We start from the raw sequence: 21,856 nt of genomic DNA, 5'->3' as shown, positions 1-21,856 counted from the left end.
TTACTGCTTGCATCTCTAATTTCCTGGTTAATGCCACTATATAATCCTCACTATTGTTTTTTTGCCATGTAATGTTACTAAGCTTCACCCATACAGATTCCACTCACACAGCTCATTTTCTTCCTCACAATTGTGTTAATTTATTTTGGAGTTTTTTTCTCTGAATATTCAGTTTCAATCCATGATCACCCAGCAGTAATGTCGTATTAATACCAAACATATCAGACCCATTTATATTTCTTTTCACAACCAATTCATCCATATCATTGAGTGCTCTATGCCTTAAGACACAAGGCCATAAGGATTGTCTCAACATTCTTAGTCCCATTCACGGTATTTTGCGCTGTGGCCCTGTTTGATTTCTTGGCCCTTGAATTCTCCACTTTTCAAATTTCCTTTTCTGTCTTTTATTTTTCCCTCTGTTTCTCTCTTTTGTTTTCCTGTCTAGGTTCCCATTTCCTCCACTTTTAGTTTAAACCCTCCCAACCTCACTAGTAACCATTCCCCCAGGATATCTGTTCCAGTTCTGCCCAGATGCGATCTGTCTAGCTTTTACTGTTCCTATGGAGTCTCATTTGCAGCCACAGAAATGTTGGTTTATTCTCTTTATGACTTAGTCCCTTATTATTATCATCTTCTCACACTTATTCAACCTCTCACGCAGCAGAGCTAACTGTAGTGCAACAAGATTGGTTGTTACTATTTTCTCCAAGAGGCCATTTTTCCCAATAGTATCCAAACTGGCATTTCTGTTTTGTCGAGAACTGTCACAGTGGCTTCTTGCACTGCCCGCCTAGTTCACTTCCTCTGTGTGGTGGTCATCCATTCACTCCTACCTGTGGAATCTTTGCCTGCGCACCTCTCTATATAGGTGAAAGTGAGGACTCCAGATGCTGGAGATCAGAGTCAAGATTAGAGCACAGCGGGGTCAGGCAGCATCTGAGGAGCAGGAAAATAGACTTTTCGAGCAAAAGCCCTTCATCAGGAATGACACCTCTCTATATATAGTCAACCTCATAGATGCTCCACAGTATCTTCAGCTGTTCTCGAGCTCCAACATTCAGGCTTCCAGAAGCTGCAGCTGGAGACGTTCTGCACACGTTCTGGTATTGGGCACTGGAACAGTAGCCGACATCCCAGAGTAGTAGGAGCACATGACAGCCTTGAGCTCTCCTTCCTTGATTTAGCCTTTAATTAATTTTTAAGGACTCTCTAAGAGTTTAAATAATATTAATGACTTTAAGGGCCCTTATTCTCTGGACCTCTACACTATTGCTCTTACAATATAGGTGGCATAGTGGCACAGTGGTCAGCACTGCTGCCTCACAGCGCCAGAGACACGGGTTCAATTCCCGCCTCAGGCGACTGACTGTGTGGAGTTTGCACATTCTCCCTGTGTCTGCGTGGGTTTGCTCCGGTTTCCTCCCACAGTCCAAAGATGAGCAGGTCAGGTGAATCGGCCATGCTAAATTGCCCGTAATGTTAGGTAAAAGGGGTAAATGTATGGGGAATGGGTGGGTTGCGCTTTGGTGGTTGGTGTGGACTTGTTGGGCCGAAGGGCCTGTTTCCACACTAAGTAATCCAAAAAAAACCTATAAACCCCAAATATTTGGGATTCAGATCCCAAATAAGGATCTGACAAACTATAAGCATTAAGTTCCTATCTTCTTTTATTCCTATAAGAATAGTATAAATACTCACCCAACCGTACTCACTTATTTGCCACTACAATTTGCTCATAATACATTAAAAAGCCAGAACTATTAATTTGGTTCCTTTTGGCTCTCAGTGAGATCCAGCTCCTTTTTCATAAAAAGAGAAAATGAGGTGCACAAATTTGTAAAAACAGGAAAAATGACAGAGGAAAATCCTTTTTCATGCAGCATGTCAGCATGGTATAGAATGCATTGCCTGAGTGGTGGAATCAGGTTCAAGTAAAGCATTTAGAAGGGCTACAAGGAGGTGGGAGAAAAGTACTGCTCGTTTGGAGAGTCAGTGCAGGTATGATTGCAGAATGGCCACCTTCTGCACGATAACAATTCTATAATGATAGGAATCAGCAGCAGATAAATGCAAAATCAGCTTGAGCAATAGGCTGCATGGACAGAGGAACCTCAATTATCTGGCATGCGATTATCCAGATTATCCAGCAAGATCGCAAGGTCCTGATGCTTGGCTCAACTATGTTACCCGGCATTCGATTAAGCTAACAAAACACCCCCTGTCCGTATCCGTACACTGCTAATACCATTATATAGTGTAGGCAGTGTCCCCTGCTGTCAGAAGATGTTACTACATCAGTTAACTGGTGACATTAAAGAGATGGGAATATCATAGTTAAGCTGATTTTTTTGGAGCATCTTTTTGCACTAACGTTAGAGTAACTTTTCTTTTGGAAATGATTGTGATGCATAAAGCTAGTCTAAAACCATAGCAAAAGGGATTCAAGGTTTAAGTGTGAAAATACTTCATTTTCCTCCATCCAACCTCAGGATCATTTTAGTAAGCATACAGAGGCGTACAGCACAGAATCAGACCCTTTGGTCCAATTGGTCCATGACAACCATAATCATTTACTAATTTTATATTAAGTAGTAGTAGTAATAACAACAACAACAACAACAACAACAACAACTTTAAAGTTTAAGTAATGGTTTTAAAGTTTTCCAGAAATGTTGAATCCTGAATATGTTGTCATTAAGATCAACACAATCTTCATGATACCAATACTGTGAGTCAATGCATATGAATATTCAGACATGCAGAAACTATTGCAGGAGCAGACAGTTTTGGAGGATTAAACAAAAGTGGCTTTCACAATGAGTGAGGTTCACCAGAATAGAGGAATGTTAAGATTCTTCGGTGGCTCAGTGGTTAGCACTGCTGCCCCACAGCACCAGGAAGGAGCGTTCAATTCTACCCTCAGGGGACTGTCTATGTGGAGTTTGCACATTCTCCGTGTCTGCGTGGGTTTCCTCCACAGTCCAAACATGTGCAAGTTAGGTGGATTGGCCAAGTTAAATTGCCCATAGTGTCCAGGGATATGTAGGTGGAGTTGAATTAGCCATGGGATATGTGGGGATGGGGAAGAGGGAGGTGTCTGAGAGGGATGCTGTTCAAAGAGCCGGTGTGGACTTGTTGGGCCAAATGGCCAGTTTCCACACAGTATGGAAACTATGATTTCAGATTTACACATTTAGAAAATGTATTTAATTATTTTTAAACTAGGTCATCTAAGATTTAAAAAAGATAAAATATGGTCAAGATATTCCAGCATAGGGATTGGCCGCTGACTCAACTTACATAACTAATGCACTTTGGAAGGTGAAGGAACATTTGCAGTATTTGCATGTGAAATTTAAACCTCCAATTTCCAGTTGTACCATCTGGATCCATACAGCTTTGGGCTTTTTGTCCGTTTCTTGCACTGATACTCTCTGTTGGTCAAAGTAGGTCAAAAGGAGAGAAACTTAAAGCAAATCAGCTGGACTGTCAAAGCACTCCACTCCAACAGCCACAGAAATGTTCAGCCCCTGTGCCTTTTACATTTGCCACTCCTGCCCCACATGACAGACAGTGCTTGCATCCCCTCTCAATCTTAGACAGTGTTCACCCACAAGCAGCCCGCCACCATCATCATTGCCAGACTTCACTCATCCCATCATCCTTCACCATGGACAGTTCTCACCCACCAATCACTCCCTGCCCAACACTACAACCCCTCATAGACAGTGTTCACCCTTCTCAAATCAGTGTTAACTACCTTCTGCAATCACTAGTTCCTGTCCAGTCAATGGCAGGAGAGCGAGTGATGCTGATGCATTTCTGCTGGGTCAGAGAGCAAGGAAAATGACCTTAGGAGTGAAGAGGGTGTGCTAGTTAGAGGGAAGTGCTGAGGGTTTGACCTGAACATTTCTGTGGAAAAAAAAGTTTCTTACTGTGAAACAGAGTTGGGAAATCACAATTAACACAAGGTTTTGATATTAGCTTAGAAAATGGCAACCCTGCCACAAGATGCTAGCATAGTTTGACTCTCCCAACTTACAGGGTAACAGTAGGATTTCAGGTACAGTATTTTTAAAGCATATGAATCAGAGTCAGACCAAAATTAGTTCAGTGTTATCACAAAAAGGAGCAGAGGGACAAACCAATGCTGATAGAATCATACAATTGTACAGTGCAGAAAGTGGCCATTTAACCCAAGTAGCCCACCAACTTCTTCACTTTCAAATATATATCTAGCTCCATTTTGAAATCTATGGAATCTGCCTCCACCACTCTCCAAGGTAGCACATTCCCAATCCTAACAACTGTCTGAGTAAAGAAGCTTCTCCTCATCTCACTAACTTTCTTGTTGACAGTTCTTGGAATTGTGAACCCTAATTACTGACATACTAACTTGTGGATAAAGAATACCTTTCTTTATGCTGTCAAAATTGAACATAAAATTTTAACAACTTAGTAACGTCACCTCCATCTTCTCTGCTCCAAGGAGACCAAGCCCAATCTCTCTAATCTTTCGTTGTACCTAAAATTCCTCATTCCTGTTATCAATCTAGCATATTTGCACTCTCTCCAGGCCCTTAACATCCTTCGCTATATGAAGTGCTCAGAACTGAACATAATTCTCCAAATATCGTCTGACGAATGACTTAAAGAGGTGTAGCATCAGTTCCTTGCTTTTATATTCTATGCTTCTATTTATTAACCTAAAGATCCTGTGAATCTTCCTCACAACGGTTTCAATTTTCCTGGTCACCTTGAGGGAATCATGCACATAAAGCTCAAGATCCCTTTGCTCCAGTACTCCGCTCAAAATTGGACCAAGGAGCCTGTATTGTCTCATGCTTCTTCTACCTCTCATTTCTGGCAAAGACCAGATTTAGTGAGGAATGTGAAAATAATCTGAAATTTATTGAAGGCGATTCAAACGTTACACCACAGATAAAATATACTGCAATGGAAATGTCTTTTAAAATGGTAAATCAATTGATTACTACATGTAAATGCTTTGAGAAAACATATTCATGTTAAAAACATGAATGCCCTTACCCCCATCACTCTCAGCAGAAGAGTCCCACAAACCCAAGACCATTGGAGAGGAAAAATGCCTCTCAATCTTAGATAAGAGACCCCTTATTTTTAAACTGTTTTCCCCCTCACCCACAAATAGAGTATGTCCCAGCATCCACCCTGTTAACTTCTCTCAGGATCTTATGTTTCAATAAGATCACCTCTTATTTTTCTAAACTCCTGTGGATACACGCACAGTTTTTCCCAACCTTTCCTCATGAGACAATCCCCAACCAAGAGATCAGTCAAGTGAAGCTTTTCTAAACCGCTCTCTTTATAAATGCTCTAAAAACATTGATAGCTGTTCTTATAAAGGATCATCAAAATGGTGCACAGAACCCAAGATGTGAACTCATTAATATGCTGTACAAATGTAGCAAAATATGCCTACTTTTATATTCCATTTCCTTTGTAATGAACAACATTCAATTCACCCTCCAAATCACTTGCTGTAACTGTATACTAATATTTGATTCATTTATCATATCTGAATTTCAGAGTTTTGCAACTTTCATCCATTTTTATTAACTTGCTTGCTTTCTATTCTTCTTGCCGAATTGGACTAATACATGTATAACCCAACTGCTAAATGTTTACCACTTCACTTAACCTCCCTTTGCAAAGCCATGTCATTATCTCAACTTACAAAGTCACGTATCATAGTATCAGCAGCAAGCATTCATTTGGTCCCTCCAACCAAGCCATTGATATGAAATTTAAGTATTTGACTACTTCCTAAAAATATTTCAAAACTAGCATTCAAACTTAAAAGGTGGCAAAATTAAAGTACAATTTTCTCAAGCACATATTTCAAGCAAATAAAAAAACTGTCAATATTGCTCACATTGCTCATTCAACAACACTGATGACATAAGCCCTTTCAACTCAAGAATTTCAGTGATATATGCAATTTCAATGGTAACTGTCTAGCAAGCTCTGACTTGAAAGGCTGGAGGTTAAAAACAATAAAGAGCAACCAGATTACACAATGGTGAACCCATCACTGGCAGTTTAACCTCGAAATCAATTCCTGAACTTTTGACTGCAGCTTTCAGTTATGCAATTAATTTAATGATGCACAATATAGCGTAAAAAACACAATAATTCACATACTTCAAATGGATTTCACAAAAAAAAAGGAACGAATTGTAATTATCTACCTTCTTTCGTTTCAGTTTTCTGATCTTGGCTTTCCAGCTCAGATTCAGTTCCTAGATTCAATTCAGGAATCTCATCATCTTCATCTTCTGCAGGAAAGGAAGTGAGAAAAAATCCCAATTAAATCTGCTTATGTATTCTCCATCAAATGTCAAATTTTCTCCTATTCTATACAAGGAAATCAGAGTCACCACATGATAACACACAGCAGAATGTGAAGGTTCCCCATTCAAAGCATGCCAACCTAAACACAAGCGAGGAAGCATTAACTCCAGAACACAAACCTGAAAGTGAATACAGAATTGGCAATAGTTTTAGCAAATGCAAACATGAACTCAATTCAAAGAAGGCAGTATATTTAAAAAATAGAATCAGATTTGCATTTGGTCAACAGGGTGGATAGGTTTGGAGTCAGATAAGAACGGCAATGAACTAGATTCCATTCATAATCCTTCTGAATAATTAAAAATCATACTGAATATTACAGCAACTGGCAAAATTGATCAAAAACATGTTTATATTATCAAACTTTTCATCACCTCAATGTGAATTAGAAACTTATTTAATGTATTATATGGTTACAATCAATCTTTCCATCCTGCAGGGAGATTTAACATTTTCATTCACCTTCATGGGCTTAAACAGTTCTTAAAAAGGGAGCAAAACATTAAACTGTAATGGTCACAGATCACCTGACTGACAGACATACACGGGTTGGCCACGAAATTGATGTGGGTTAGCTCAAACAACCGGCTGACCGACTGTGGTCTCAGGCTAAACCTCCACATGACAAGGACACTCAAAGGGTTCTCAACCGTATAGACTTCAAACTTTCTTGTTCTGGACACTACCCCGTTTTACCTCTGTGCCTGTGTGAGGGCTCAAGTGACTGCAGTAAGGCCATATGTTTGACATCACCTCTTATTTTTTCTCAAACTTAGCTCTTCCCCTCAAAATCTTGTAATCATTCCTACTCATGGTCACAGTTAGCAGCATTTTAACTGGAGAGAAAAGGCATGTCCTTGTGCAAAAAACACAAACTTTAATTGCAACCACCTGAGAATGTTCAAAAGAAGACGAGCAGTTTATCCTTTCTCACCTGGTCGTAACATCCTGCAGTGGTAAACAAAATTCTCAATCAAATTAATTCTCGAAAATTTGTCTTTTTCCTAGCACGATAAGTAACCATTAATTATCATTGGAACAGGGCTGCTGAAACTTGTTTGAATATTGCTTGTGATCTGTTCTTGTAGCCACAGATTTAGATGGCTAGTCCAACTCAATTTCTGATCAATGGCAAACCCCACTATTAATATCCTGGGGATATTGCACTAGCAAGGTATTTGGGAAATAATAAATTATTATAGATAATATTCTAGATATTGGAAATCTGAAACAAACAGCTGGAAATACTCAGCAACTGGTCAGCGTTTGTGGACAGTAAAATGGTTATCTTTTCATGCCTGTGACCAATTGTCAGAACTACAAAACTTTCAAGCAAGAGCCAGGATATTGGTGAGCAAATTCAGGGTCCAGGAGAGCTGAATATATAGTGCGCCGTACTGGGACCCACAGGTTCAGGCAAACTGGGTTTGATAGCCCCATACCCACTCAGTGACCAAAACAAAAGTTATTAATGTACTTGAGGCACACAGAATCTGCAACCTGCTGCTCCAGTCACAATTAGAATTGAAGGTCACATTAGAACAGGACTTATTATTTGGAGAGAAATATAGTAGGTACGCTTATAAATTAACATTTCCAATTGGGATATTGAAATCTACAATCACGATCGAAGGCATCGTAAATAGGGTAATGATTGCCTCGATAAAATGTTCCAGTTTTGTGTACACGTGATGGACATGTATCAGCTATGACCTGACTAGCCTGCAGGACAATTTTAGAGTGATCGTTTAAAGTGCTTATCAGTTATTTTGAATAAAAACTTTTATTTCCAAATTATGCCTGTTTTCTTATGCCAAAGTATTTTGTGGTTTTAAGTTTAATGGAAGGTTAATAACTTAGCATTTATTACTCAATTCTTCTTCTGTACCAGTCCAAGAACCCCAGACATCAATTCAAATACAGGTGGCATTTTTACCACATTACTCCATCACCTAATAAGTGGTGAATGTGAAAAAGAGCCCCTGAAAATAAAGTACTGGTCTCCAAAAAAAAAATAAAGTAGCCCTTAAGATCAAGAGCAGCTCTCCAAACAAAATTTTAAACAAATTCAAAGCAGCAGCCCTTGTTGTATAATACGGACAACCAAGATGCATGCAATTGTCTGGCAAAACAAAGTTGTAAAGTACATCATACTGAAAACTAAACTTTTGATAGGTTTATAAATAGAAGCATAGAGTTCAAAAACATAGTTTTGCTGAATATATATAAAACCGTCCAATGTTACTGTGACCAAGCTTTCTAATTTTAGACATCAGAAGGATGCTAAGACTTTGCAGAGATTGATTTCTGAACTCTCAACTAGCATGTGGGAATTTGATGGCAATGAATGAAATCATGAAGCATTTAGATAGAATAAATAAAAACTGTCCCAAATTGCTAAAAGATTGACAATTAGATGACTTCCTATTTCCCATTTAACTTCTTATACCAGTCAATTTAAACGAACCAGAGGCAAGAAAAGGAAAGACACCTAATAAAAAATTGTTCAGAACTGAAATTCACTTTCTCCCTGAAAGAGGTGGGTGCAAAGTCAAGTTAGTGTTTTAAAAGGAAATTGGTTGGACAGTTGGAGCAAAAACAAGGAACAGGTAAAGAATGTGTTAGGTAGGCAGAGGGGTGGTCACTGCAAGCAGTGACCGGATATCTCTTTGAAAGAACTGACACAAGCTTGATTTGCTGATCAACCTCCTCCTGTATTCTTTGGACCTAAGATGCATCATTTGACAGAAGCTATTAGGGGTGGAGGAGATGGGATGACAGGAATGGAGACAGAAGAAGCAACAGGGTCAGCGATTCCACTCTGTGCCCTGAGCACATGAGGGCTTGGTGGGCAGCAGATAAAAGGGGTGAAAAAAGACAAAATGAAAATTTTGATGTACTGTGGAAGGCAAGAATGTCAAAACTGATATAATGCAAGCCTGAAGAGTGTGGTTATAAAACAAATAGATAAATAAAAGACAGATCAAGACAAGTTTTAAAGGCATCTACTGTCCAAAACAAAAAAAAAATGGGGAAATTGACATAATACTATAGACACAAAAAAGCTTTTCCAGTAGTGGGGGAGTCCAAATTAAAAGGAATATAAATGGACCAGGTTAAGACACATATGAGCCATAAACTCATTGAATGCTTGCTGGGCTGTATGAGTGACGCCTGTTCTTATGCAAAATGTGACAATTTCACAATACAAAGTACAGTTTTAATATATTTCAACTGCAAAATTAACACTCTTGCTTAGAAATAGCATTAATTTATATTTCACTGCAAAAGAAAGGGCAAAGTTTGCTGGAATGGATACGCTTTTGATATTTTTCAGCTTCTCATTCACATAAATCTAACATTATACCTATACCAAATTGGTAGTATTTCATGAACTATAAATAGTGATATAAAAAGGAAGAAGTTATTTTAGTCACAATAAAATTGAAATAGCAATTTTAACAATGCTGCATAGCAGCTTACAGTTTAAAACAAATTGGTACATGTACATTGCAATTCTGGGTCTCTAAATGAAGGGTTTGAAGGCTATGCAAACATCAGTCTGCAAAGCTTTGTGAACCTGGTCACCTATCACCCAGCAACTCATTTTATATGCAGTTCTCACCAACTTCACTAATCAACTTGCTTCTGGGCAAAATACTTTGCTGAACCAAAAGGTTAATGACTTTGGACTACAGAGTCTTAACATGGCATTAGAGGTATCAAAAATGAGGTCAGAAACAAATGCAAATTCAAAGAATTGCGAATACAACCAACTTGAAATACCACAATCTGATATCAGAAGAAAACAAACACAGGAAACCATGTTTCATGCAGATGTTTTAGGCCTTTTTGATGACTCCTAAGATTGATACAAATCTGCTGACTCCTCAGCTATCAAAAATCAAATTACATTTTTCACCTGAAGATCAGATAGATATTTGACAATTATATTTTTGTAAAGGTTAACAAATGTTAATTACGTTGCAAGCTGTTCACGATAAAATTAAGTACCCTCTTGCATGCTCATATCTGAGTTTTTCAGCTTCCTGTTCACATCAATTGAATTCTGCACAGTAATTTGGTGAAACATAGATACATTGAATGTGGCTAGATCAATTATGAATTGACAACTTTGTGAAAGGCACAGTCAATGCATTGCAAGTCATTGAGTTACGGAATCATACATTGCAGAAACAGACCCTTTGGTCCAAATCATCAGTGTCGACCAGACATCCCAATCGGACTTTGTCTTTTCTGCCAGCACTTGGTTGGTATCCCTCTAAACCTTTCCTATTCATATACTTATCCAGATGCCTTTTAAATGTTGTAGTTGTACCAGTCTCCACCACTTCCTCTGGCAGCTCATTCCATACATGCACCACACTCTGCATGGGGAAGTTACCCCTCAGGTTCTTTTTAAATCTTTTCTCTCTCATCTTAAACCTATGAGCTCTAGTTTTTGACTCACCTACCCTAGAAAAAGCATCTCGGCTATTTATCCTATCCATGCCCCTCAACATTTATAATCCTCTAAGGTCACCCCACAGCCTTCAACACTTCAGGAAAGAAAGCCCCGGCCTATTCAGCCTCTCCCTATAGCTCAAAACCTCCAACCTTGGCAACATCCTTGTAAATATTTCATGCAGCCACTCAAGTTTAACAACATCCTTCCTATAGGAGGGCAACAAGAATTATATGCAGAATTCCAAAAGCAGCCTCACCAATGTCCTGTACAGCTGCAAGTGGCATCCCAACTCCTATATTCAATGTTCTGACCAATAAAGGAAAGTGTACTATGCTTTCTTCACCACCCTGTCTACCTGCAACTCTACTTTCAAGGAACTATGCAGTCGCACCCCTAGGTCTCTTTGCTTGGCAATACTCCCCAGGGCTCTACCATGAAGTGTGGAAGTACTAGTTTGCCTTACCAAAATGCAACACCTCATACTTATCTAAATTTGAGTCCCTCTGTCACTCCTCAGCCTACTGGCCCATCTGACCAAGGTTCCCTGAGATAACCTTCTTCACTGTCCACAATACCACTTACCAACCATACCTCCTATTGTCTCCTTTATGTAAATGAAGGACAGCAGTGGAATCAGCGCTAAACCTTGTGGCACACCACTGGTCGCAGGCCTCCAGTCTGAAAAACAACCTTCCACCACCACCCTCTGTCTCCTACCTTCAAGCCAATTTTGAACCCAATTGGCTAGCTTCCCCTGGATCTCATGTGACCAGTTTACTCACCAGTCTACCATCCAGAACCTTGAGATGAGGAGAAATTATTTCATCCAGATTATGGTGAGTTTGTGGAATTCACAAGCACAAAATATTTGAGGTCAAAACATTGTGTTTTCATCAAGGAGGTAGGTACAGCTCTTGCGGCTAAAGGGAGTGAGTACACTTCAAAAGTACTTAATTGACAATAAAGCGCGCTGACATTTGGTGGTGAAAAGTGCTAAAATAAATGTAAGCCTTTCCTTATTTAGCCCCAGAACATCCATATGACATTATAAATAAATTATGAACTCTTACAAGTCAAATTGAGCAATGACACCAGGAAGCAAGTGAACTGCAACTACTAAAATCAACTTCAAAAAGTCAACTACAGTTTTGAAAGATCTAGAAAGTGAAAAGGAAAATGTAATCTCTGGTGTTTATCTGACCGAAGCGTAAGCATTATCCTGATGTTCTAAATTTAGATACAGGATCCTCAGTTGGGGTATTGCAGAAAATGAACAAATTTAATCTTGCACAATGATGAGAGTCACAGGCTGCTTAAATGAAATTTTCAGCAGCACATGGTTCCTGCCAAAGGCTGTTTGTTTCTGGATTGTCAGAGTGCATCAGCAAGATGATGGATCCTACATTTTGCTGTCGGGGACATGTCTCATTTATTGGACAAATGTCCTGTAAAAGAGAACATCTGTTGTATGTTAACTGCAGGACCTCACAACTCCTTAGCCAAGACCAGAGTTCTCCAGAGCCCAATTGAAAAGAAACAGATCCACAGAAATTGGAAACCATCATCACAGTCATAGTCAGTGATGAGACCCAACAAAAAAAAATGAATTGTTTCATGGAGCATACCTGTGGGACTAATTGATTCCTTGCTGAAGCACAAATCTATTCCATAGATACTGCTTCAGAATACATTTGCAGCATTGGCAGCAGTATAGAGATCGGTTCAGTCTCTGGCCATTTTGCCTCAAGTGATGTGCTTGCACTTTTTGCTCCTCCTCCATGTTATTCAGAATCAGGGACAGGATAATTCCCAGTTTTTTGTTTGGTGGGGGGGTGTGTGTGTGTGTGTGTGTGTGTGTGTGTGTGTGTGTGTGTGTGTGTGTGTGTGTGTGTGTGTGTGTGTGTGTGTGTGTGTGTTGGGGGCAGGCACTGATGCCATTAGGTGCTAACAGGATACTGGATGGCAAAACTGTCAAGAAAGAACACAGTCAAAAGTGGGTATTTGAGTCAACTATTCTTAGAATAATATAGACTGCTGGGCTGAGGCTCCAGAAAATTAACGGGCCCTTTGCCTCCATGTTTTGGCCAGAAAAACAATTCCAGCAAGGCCATTGTTTTTCAGTGTGCATGACATAAGTAAATGTGCACAATTAGCAATCACCATTGAATGTAATGGAGGCTGAGCAGAGAACAGATTTATTTTAAGTCAAATTTGATACAGTTAACCATGAAATGATAAAACTGTGTTAAATGCCAAAATTTTTTTGATAATTTAGAACGTATTTGCAGCATTCAAAAAAAAGATTATTCATGAAATTTATGTTTGTATTTATTTGTGAAATCACAGCATAAACAAAGTCAGAAGAATTTAAGGGATTAAAAGCATAATCTCAAAATTCACAGCAATTCTTTCAAATTCAGCACTAATATCGGATGACAATTATATATACCATTGGTTCCCACTCTTTTCCATACCAAGGCACCCTTCAATTAAACAAAAAAAATTCATGGTGAAACAACTCCACAGAGGCCAGTATCCCATCATCAAGTTACCCTTTATTTACATGTGGAGAGTCCTTGACACGACTCCATTTCAGAGAGAACAGGATGTTCTTATCAGCCAGGGCTACCTGATTGGACCAGATTAACAGCCCTAATCAGGGAACTCGTATTCCCTGGCTGACCATGTTACAATCACTACACACAGTACACCCACTTTAAGCTGAATTGACTGCTCACAAATATCACATTTACTTGCATTTACTCCAATAACAACCTTACTAGACAACTTTTCAATGTATTGCACAGAAGCTAAAGAATAATCTAAAGCATTAGTGTTTCAAATCTACTGGCAAAAAACACACTGTCTTTGACTATGAGCACACACATCTTTCAAAATCCATTTAATTAACTCTTTCAACTATTCATGAACGATGAATCACAGCAAAATGTAACGTAAAGTAAACTACACCTTCCTGGTGTAATCAGAAACCTTGGCCTGTTGATATGCATAGACCGAGTAAAAAGTGAGGTCTGCAGATGCTGGAGATCAGAGCTGAAAATGTGTTGCTGGTTAAAGCACAGCAAGTTAGGCAGCATCCAAGGAACAGGAAATTCGACAGGAATGGGCTCTGGCCCGAAACGTCGAATGTCCTGTTCCTTGGATGCTGCCTAACCTGCTGTGCTTTAACCAGCAACACATTTTCAGATATGCATAGACCTTTTGATTTAGGGAGAAGTTGGTGAAAGGGCTGCCCCTCAAATCTTGCTCTATCAACAAGTGCACCCTCCTGTTGCTTTTCATGTACTCCAGTGTTGAAAACACTAGCTCATAGGAGCTAATGTCACAAACACAAACATTCGTTAAGAGTATGGTCAAGTATCATTGAATATTCACGTACTACATCAGCCAAAACATACATAAAGACACCTCCCTAAACAGGAACAGAAATTGCTAGCAAAACTCAGCAGGTCTGGCAGCATCTGTGGGGAGAAAGCACAGTTACCATTTCTAGTCTAGTGGCTCTTCAAATGTGGAATTCCCTCCCCAATGAAGCAGTTAAGGCTCTACCTTTGTCTTAAAAACATTCAATGAGGATTAGATTTTTGAACAGTAAAGGAATTAAGGGTTATGGTGAACGGGTGGGTAAATAGAGTGAAGTCCACAAAAAGATCAGCCATGATCTTACTGAATGGTGGAGCAGGCTTAATGGGCCAGATGGCCTACTCATGCTCCTACTTCCTATGTTACAGTCAGCATTTACAATTCTTTGCTTTATATTACCCCTGCAAACTTGAGTTTCACCGTGCGATTCAATTATGACTCTGCAGATTCCTCTTTTTCTTTTAATGTCAGCTTTTGTACAGACTCAGACGACAGTGGACTAAAAAAGTCACACATCCAGCCAGTTTTCTACATTTGTTGATGGGGAAGTAGAAATTCAACCTTCCCTTACAGTGTTCGAGTATCAGGCCATGCATCTGGACAGCTGTATGTGCTGCTGGCATTGCTAGTGGAAGTAGCTCAAGTGAATCCCTTGTCACTGTCTCTTGCTAAAAGACTAGCTTTAACCTGAAACCTTGAAGTTTACCTGTGGTGAAGATCATCTCGTTCTTCCTCTGCATTTTAGTATTCAGTTCATTTAGATGACTGAAAATATCTGCGAGATATTCCAGCTGAGCCCACTAGTAATCATCAGATAGAAGCTCTTCGTAAGGCTTTTCATGCATTGTTGAATACTGTTTTCTCTGGAACTCATGAATGCAGGAAATAACTTTCCCCTGAGCAGCTGGGTGCATAACAGTCAACTCTGGTGCTCGGCCTCCATTACTGCTCACAAAATAGTGAATAAACGTGATTTCAATGGCTGTAATTTTATATAATTTACAATTTTCACAGCTTGCTCTAATATTGGTAGCTAATTCTCAATGCATCATTTTGGCGATAACAGCTTTATGGTCAAGGATGCAATGGGTGACTTGAAGGTTAGGATTTTGTTCTTTCACTTTACTGTCAAATTCAAACTTTCCCCATCACAGAGACAGGGGAAAGCTTCAGTGCAAATGCTCTCACAAGGCCCAACTAAACTTCTTTTCCCTCAAGTAGGTATCTGTTACTCAAAATATTTCTTGTCCAATTACATGACTTGGTAACTCCTGACAAAACAAAATTCTCCTGAATGGCGTTCCCATCGACAGTGAAAGTTTCAGTGCCTGGCAGAGTTTGCTTAGATCAGTAGACTTGTCAATCTGCAAATCTGGTTAACCTCTTGCAGCACCTCAATATTAGCTGACATGTTGTCAATTTACCATTTAACTATATTATCAGAGAGTGGAACTTTGTTGATCTCTTTTGCAGCATCAACTCCTACCATCACACCTAGATTTTGTTTTTAAAAAACAGGCATGATTGCAGTTTTTGCAATCATATGGGGCTTGATTTTGCTCCAACCTCAGCCATCAGGTAATCAACCTCTTGAGCTCTATCCAATACCTGCACACACTTTCAGATGCTGGGTCTGCTTGATGTTTTGTTTCCTCATGTTCGTGATGTTCTTAATGCGTTTGTTCACAAGAGATGGATACTTCAGCTATTAATGGCATCTTAACATATTGTTTTCTCTCCACAGACACTGCCAGGCTTGCTGAGTTTCTCCAGCAATTGTTTTCGGTTCTTGCTTTTTCAGATATTTTAGAATTAGTAGAGGAATCACCTCTAATGACAAGAAACTTACCACTTTCTTCTCTGAATTTAAGACTTAGATATGTGGTTTAAGGAAAAATATTCAGTTTAAAATTTGTGCAAATGTGTAACTAATGTAAGTAGCAATTATATGTGGGATATCATTGAGAGCATGAGAAAAGTCATCTAAAGGAATGATATAATATGCTCTTGTAAGAATTAAACTTCCTGGAAAAATGCCCCCCAAGCAGATTATTACCCATGACATCTGAAGTTAAATAAATCTACAAATGTTCGATATGTTATGAAACATGTTGTTTTCTCAAATGATGTAACCCTTTGCATCATCAGCTACTCTCATTATTTGTGCAGTATTTCACTTACCTAACTGGACTGTCATTGCATTGTCCATCTTTAGATTAATCCCCAACTGCTTAACTACCTACAAAAATACCAACACTTTACAAGTGGTTCAGTTTAAATTTACAAAATACAGCCATAAAATAATTTTTCAGTGTACGGGCAGAACTGTCAAGGGGAAAGGGAAATGCAGTAAAGAGAATCAAGATAGATAAATAGAAGCCAATGGAAAGGTAACTTCAGTGATTTTGTTTCCATTTCATGTCATCAAAAGTTTTAACAAGTCACACTATAACTATGGAAGTCTCATACCAAGGTAATTCAGGAAATATATCCATCTGAAACGATCAAGTAAACTTTGCTTCCTGAGTATTGCACACGATTTTCTAAATATACATGTGTATTGAGATGCAAAGTCCTGAAAATAATTTTGTTATGAGAAATTGCAGCCAGTAAAAGTTGCTTGATGAGGGAAGGGCTGGAGATGTCATATACATGGACTTCAGTAAGGCATTTGATAAGATTCCCCATGGTAGGCTGATGGAGAAAGTGAAGTCACGTGGGGTTCAGGGTGTGCTAGCTAGCTGCGTAAAGAACTAGCTGGACAACCAGAGACAGAGAGTAGTAGTAGTAGAAGGAAGTTTCTTAAAATGGAGAAGTGTGACCACTGGTGTTCCACAGGGACCTGTGCTGAGACCACTATTGTTTGTAATACACATAAATGATCTGGAGAAGGTACAGGTGGTCTGATTAGCAAGTTTGCCGATTGGTAGAGCAGCAGATAGTGAGGGGACTGTCAGAGAATGCAGCAGAATATAGATAGATTGGAGAGCTGGGTGGAGAAATGGTAGATGGAGTTCAATCCCAGCAAATGCAAGGTGATGCACTTTAGAAGACCCAATTCTAAAGTGAATTATATGGTAAATGGAAAAGTCCTGAGAAAAACTAATGTGCAGAGAGATCTGGGTGTTCAGGTCTATTGTACCCTGAAGGTGGCAGCGCGGTCAATAGAGTGGTCAAGGAGGCTTACAGCATGCTTTCCTTCATTGGACGAGGTATTGAGTACAAGAGTTGGAAGGTCATATTACAGTTGTATAGGATTTTGGTTCAGCCACATTTGGAATACTGCGTACAGTTCTGGTTGTCACATTACCAAAAGGATATGGATGCTTTGGAGAGGGTGCAGAGGAGGTTCACCAGGATGATGCTTCGTATAGAGGATGCTAACTATACAGAGAGGTTGAGTAGATTAGTTGTTGTGGTTCTGTTCGCCGAGCTGGGAGTTTTTCTTGCAAACGTTTCGTCCCCTTTCTAGGTGACATCTTCAGTGCTTGGGAGCCTCCTGTGAAGTGCTTCTGTGCTGATTTCTCCGGCATTTATATGGTTTGAATCTGCCGCAGATTCAAACCAGTATAAATGCCAGAGGAATCAGCACAGAAGCGCTTCACAGGAGGCTCCCAAGCACTGAAGATGTCACCTAGAAAGAGGACGAAACGTTTGCAACAAAAACTCCCAGCTCGGCAACAGAACCACAACAACGAGCACTCGAGCTACAAATTTTCTCACAAACTTTGAGTAGATTAGGATTATTTTCATTAGAAAGATGGAGGTTGGGGGGTGGGGGTGGGGGGACCTGACTGAGGTCTACAAAATCATGAGAAGTATAGACAGGGTGGATAGCAAGAAGTTTTTTCCCCCGGAGTGGGGGACTCAATTGCTAGAGGTCACAAGTTCAAGGTGAGAGGGAAAAAGTTAAGGGAGATATGCATGTTAAGTTCTTTACGCAGAGGGTGGTGGATGCCTGGAACGCGTTGCCTGTGGAGGTGCTAGAGGCGGGCACGATAGCATCATTTAAGATGTATCTACACAGATACATGAATGGGCAGGATGCAGAAGGATACAGATCCTTGGAAAAATAGGCAACAGGTTTAGATAGAGGATTTGGATTGGCACAAGTTTGGAGAGCTGAAGGGCCTGTTGCTGTGCTGTAACTTTCTTTGTTTTAAAGCAAATGGAACTAAAAATATTTTTACTGTGGGTATGGATTATTTGAATATGCACAAATACCATCATCCTCATGATTTTTTTTTCCTCTGCAAGCACTGAAATGTTGATTTACTTCACAAGGGTTAATTATAACTTTTCCAGGATACCACACTTCTGAGACAAAGGAAACTGTCTACTTAGTCAGATAGCTACAATAGGAAGTTCACAGTAACAGTCATCAGAATATCAACACGTGTAAAACGTAACTCAAACACTGTCTACTAAAACTTGACCATCTTGTTTTTTACACCAGGAAAGAAAAGATGATCATACAGGAAAGTAATGTTACATCAGTGTCATTGCTGGATCTGAAAACCATTACGTCTTCTGACCTTAAAATTAAGCTGCCCAAGGTAAAACCTTTGTAGCGTGCTGCAAAAGCTTTAATCATCATCCTTTCCAACCATATAATTGCAACATACAGGACACTTGTCAAAACGTACATTTCACAGGACTTGAATTCAAACTGCACAATGACTGTGGCAAAAGATCTAACATAACAGTGACAGAGAAAGAAAACTAACAGAGAGACAATTGTAGGACACAGCTGCAATTAAAACAAAAACACCTCTTTCCAACTACCATTTACAAAACAACATATCTTCCAATGTTTTTCTAACTGTGTCAATTCCCTTCAGATTTTGGCATGAGAAATCCTTCACATTGAGGTTGCTCGTCTTGCATATTGTTTTAAACAATAGTCATGATTCACAACCACATCATTAACTGAAAACGAATAGAGACATTATCAAAGAATAACAGTTAAAGAGTGATTGCCTGGTCCAAAAAGGTATATTTCTTCCTATTTCCAAGTTAAGTAAATATTAATTGTACTCAGCAATTTTAAATTTCAGACAATTCGGTGGCACAGCTAAGGACACACGAGAAAAAATACCTATTGTTCAATTGCTAAAAGAAATCACAGCAACTTATACATTGTATCAAAGATCATTACCCTGATTTCACTTCTATTTATTCTCATGTCATTCCAGTATAGATTTACAGCACAAAATATTTTTAATGCTTTGTAGTCTTTGTATGTGTGGGGAAACTTAAACGAACTTAAGATTCTTCCTAATGGTGTTTTTGTGAAAAGACCACCAAGAATAATGAAGGTTAGGAGGAATATTGTTTAAGATTATTAAATTGTTTAGGATGTCTATGTAGGAGTACATAGAACAAGCAAAATGGATGTACATTTACTTTTCCTTTAAAGCAAATTAAATGACTTCAAGCGAATCTGGTATAACATTAAGATTACATAATACTTTGTATTAAGTAATTTATAAAGCCCACAAGAATTACAAATTACAGGAATGATTTTACTGTCGTGACAATGCATAAAAAACTGTTGGGCACATGTTTCTATTCCAAATAACATGCAGTGAAATTTCCAAGTTCAATTGTGTCAGCAGAACTATGTCCCATAGAATTACAGAATTACTACAATGTGCAGTTCCATGAATGAGAAATTCATAGAGTCATAGACATGTACAACATGGAAACAGACCCTTTGGTCCAATCACTTCATTCTGTTCTCCTAATTCCTCCCGGTAACTCTGCACTGTTCCATTTCAAGTATCACTTCAACTCACTTTTGAAGCATCAAATGAACCTGCCTCTATCATAAGCTTAGAATGCATTCCAGACCTAATATACACTGTATGAGAAAGCTCTTTCTCCCTAAACATCATTTTTGTTTTGTAAAACAATTACTTTAAATCTGTGCCCTCTCGTTCACAACCCTTCCATGAGTGGCAAAAATGTTTCTCCCAATGTACTCTGACCAACACCCCACATGATTTTCAGTACTTCTCGTAGATTTCTTCTCAGCCTTCTCTTCTCCAAGCGAAACAGTCCTAATTTTTCCAATAAATCTGCATAACTAAAGTCTTGCATCCCTGGAAACATTCTCACAAATCTCTTCTGCACTCTTTCAAAAATCTTCATATCCTATCTAAAGTATGTCACCATACCTGAATACAATAGCTGCAACCAATCCAGTATCTTAAACAAGTCACTAGCATAGCGGCCTCCCAGTATAGTGCGGCTGACTCTCAATGGCACAGCGAAGCAGTCTCTTGGCAGTATGTATCTCTCTCCGCAGCATGGTGTTCTGATCTTGAGGTGATTTCTTGAAGTGTGGTCCCACCGTGACTATGCACTTAGGACTGCAATGCTTGAACTTACAGCTTTATTTCTTTATTTTCTACTTAAAACTAAGAAAGTCAGCAATGTGCAACATTTAACCTTATTTCATAAGTTTGGCACAATCTATTAACATTGCAATGTTTAACTTTTAACTGTTTTTCCTTTCTATCTTGTTCTCAAGATTCTATACCTCGGTACGTACCCAAGATGGCACCTTGTGTGGTGACCTTATGTACTTTTGTACATGTGACAATAAAATCAAATCAAATTCAACATAATCTCCTTATTTGTGTACTCTCTGTCCCCATTAATGAAGCCTAGGATACTGCATGCTTTATTCACTGCTCTCCCAACCTGTTTAGCCACCTTCCATGGCACACATATCTATCCACTCTTTTCAACAACTTACCCATGTGTTGTTAGAGTTTTACACTGTCCACCTCAGAGTTTACAGTAATCCTAAGTTTTGTATTGACTGCAAGGTCTAGGTCATTGATATCTATTAGGAAAGGCAAGCGCCCCAACACTGACCCCTGGGGGAACTTCGTTACAAGACTCTTTCCAGCCCAAACAACATACATTAACTATTTCTCTTCATTTCCTGCCAATCAAGCAATTTCATACCTATATTGCTACCAACCCATTATTTCACGAGCTGTAAAGATTTGCTTACCTATTTCCCATGCAAAACTGTATCAAAGCCTTTTGAAAGTTGATGTAGATCACCTTGACACCATTCTCCTCATTAACTTTGTTACTTCATGGAAAAACTCCAGTTAGTTAAATATAAATCTTCCCTAACAAAGATCATTTGGCATTGCTAAACTTAACCACATTTGGCCACATGGCTATTAATTTTTACCCTGAATTATTGTTTCTAGAGGTTTTCTCTCAAACAATGTTCAACTGATCTTCATCACTTTCGTAAACAAAGCTGTAACATTATTATTTCTCCACTCTTCTAGCACCAAGCCCAAAGACGGAAAAAAATGTATGGCCAATGCTCGACAATTTTTAATCTCGCTTCTTCCAAATCCTTGGATGCATCTGATCTGATCCCACTACCTCATCCATTTTAAGTACAGATAAGGAGAAAGTGAGGACTGCAGATGCTGGACCTCAGAGTCGAATGTAGTGCTGGAAAAGCACAGCAGGTTAGGCAGTATCCGAGGAACAAGAGAAATGACGTTTTTGACATTAGCCCTTCATCAGGAATGAGGCTTGTGGGTCAGGGCTGAGAGATAAATGGGAGGA

The 21,856-nt window shown here is 39.1% G+C and overlaps 1 protein-coding gene across 2 annotated transcripts in view; it reads right to left on the bottom strand.

Moving 5' to 3' along the window:
- LOC132816034 (cytoplasmic dynein 1 intermediate chain 1) overlaps nt 1-21,856 on the bottom strand; it is a 282,803-nt gene that overhangs the window by 122,807 nt on the left and 138,140 nt on the right. For both annotated transcript variants that reach the window (XM_060825446.1, XM_060825447.1), the window contains one exon: nt 6,234-6,320. In XM_060825446.1, the coding sequence (XP_060681429.1) occupies nt 6,234-6,320 (87 nt within the window). The remainder of the gene's footprint in view (nt 1-6,233; nt 6,321-21,856) is intronic.

This window comes from Hemiscyllium ocellatum, chromosome 5 (genome assembly GCF_020745735.1).
Source record: "Hemiscyllium ocellatum isolate sHemOce1 chromosome 5, sHemOce1.pat.X.cur, whole genome shotgun sequence".
Classification (NCBI taxonomy): domain Eukaryota; kingdom Metazoa; phylum Chordata; class Chondrichthyes; order Orectolobiformes; family Hemiscylliidae; genus Hemiscyllium; species Hemiscyllium ocellatum.
This window is presented reverse-complemented; position numbering and strand designations above follow the sequence as displayed.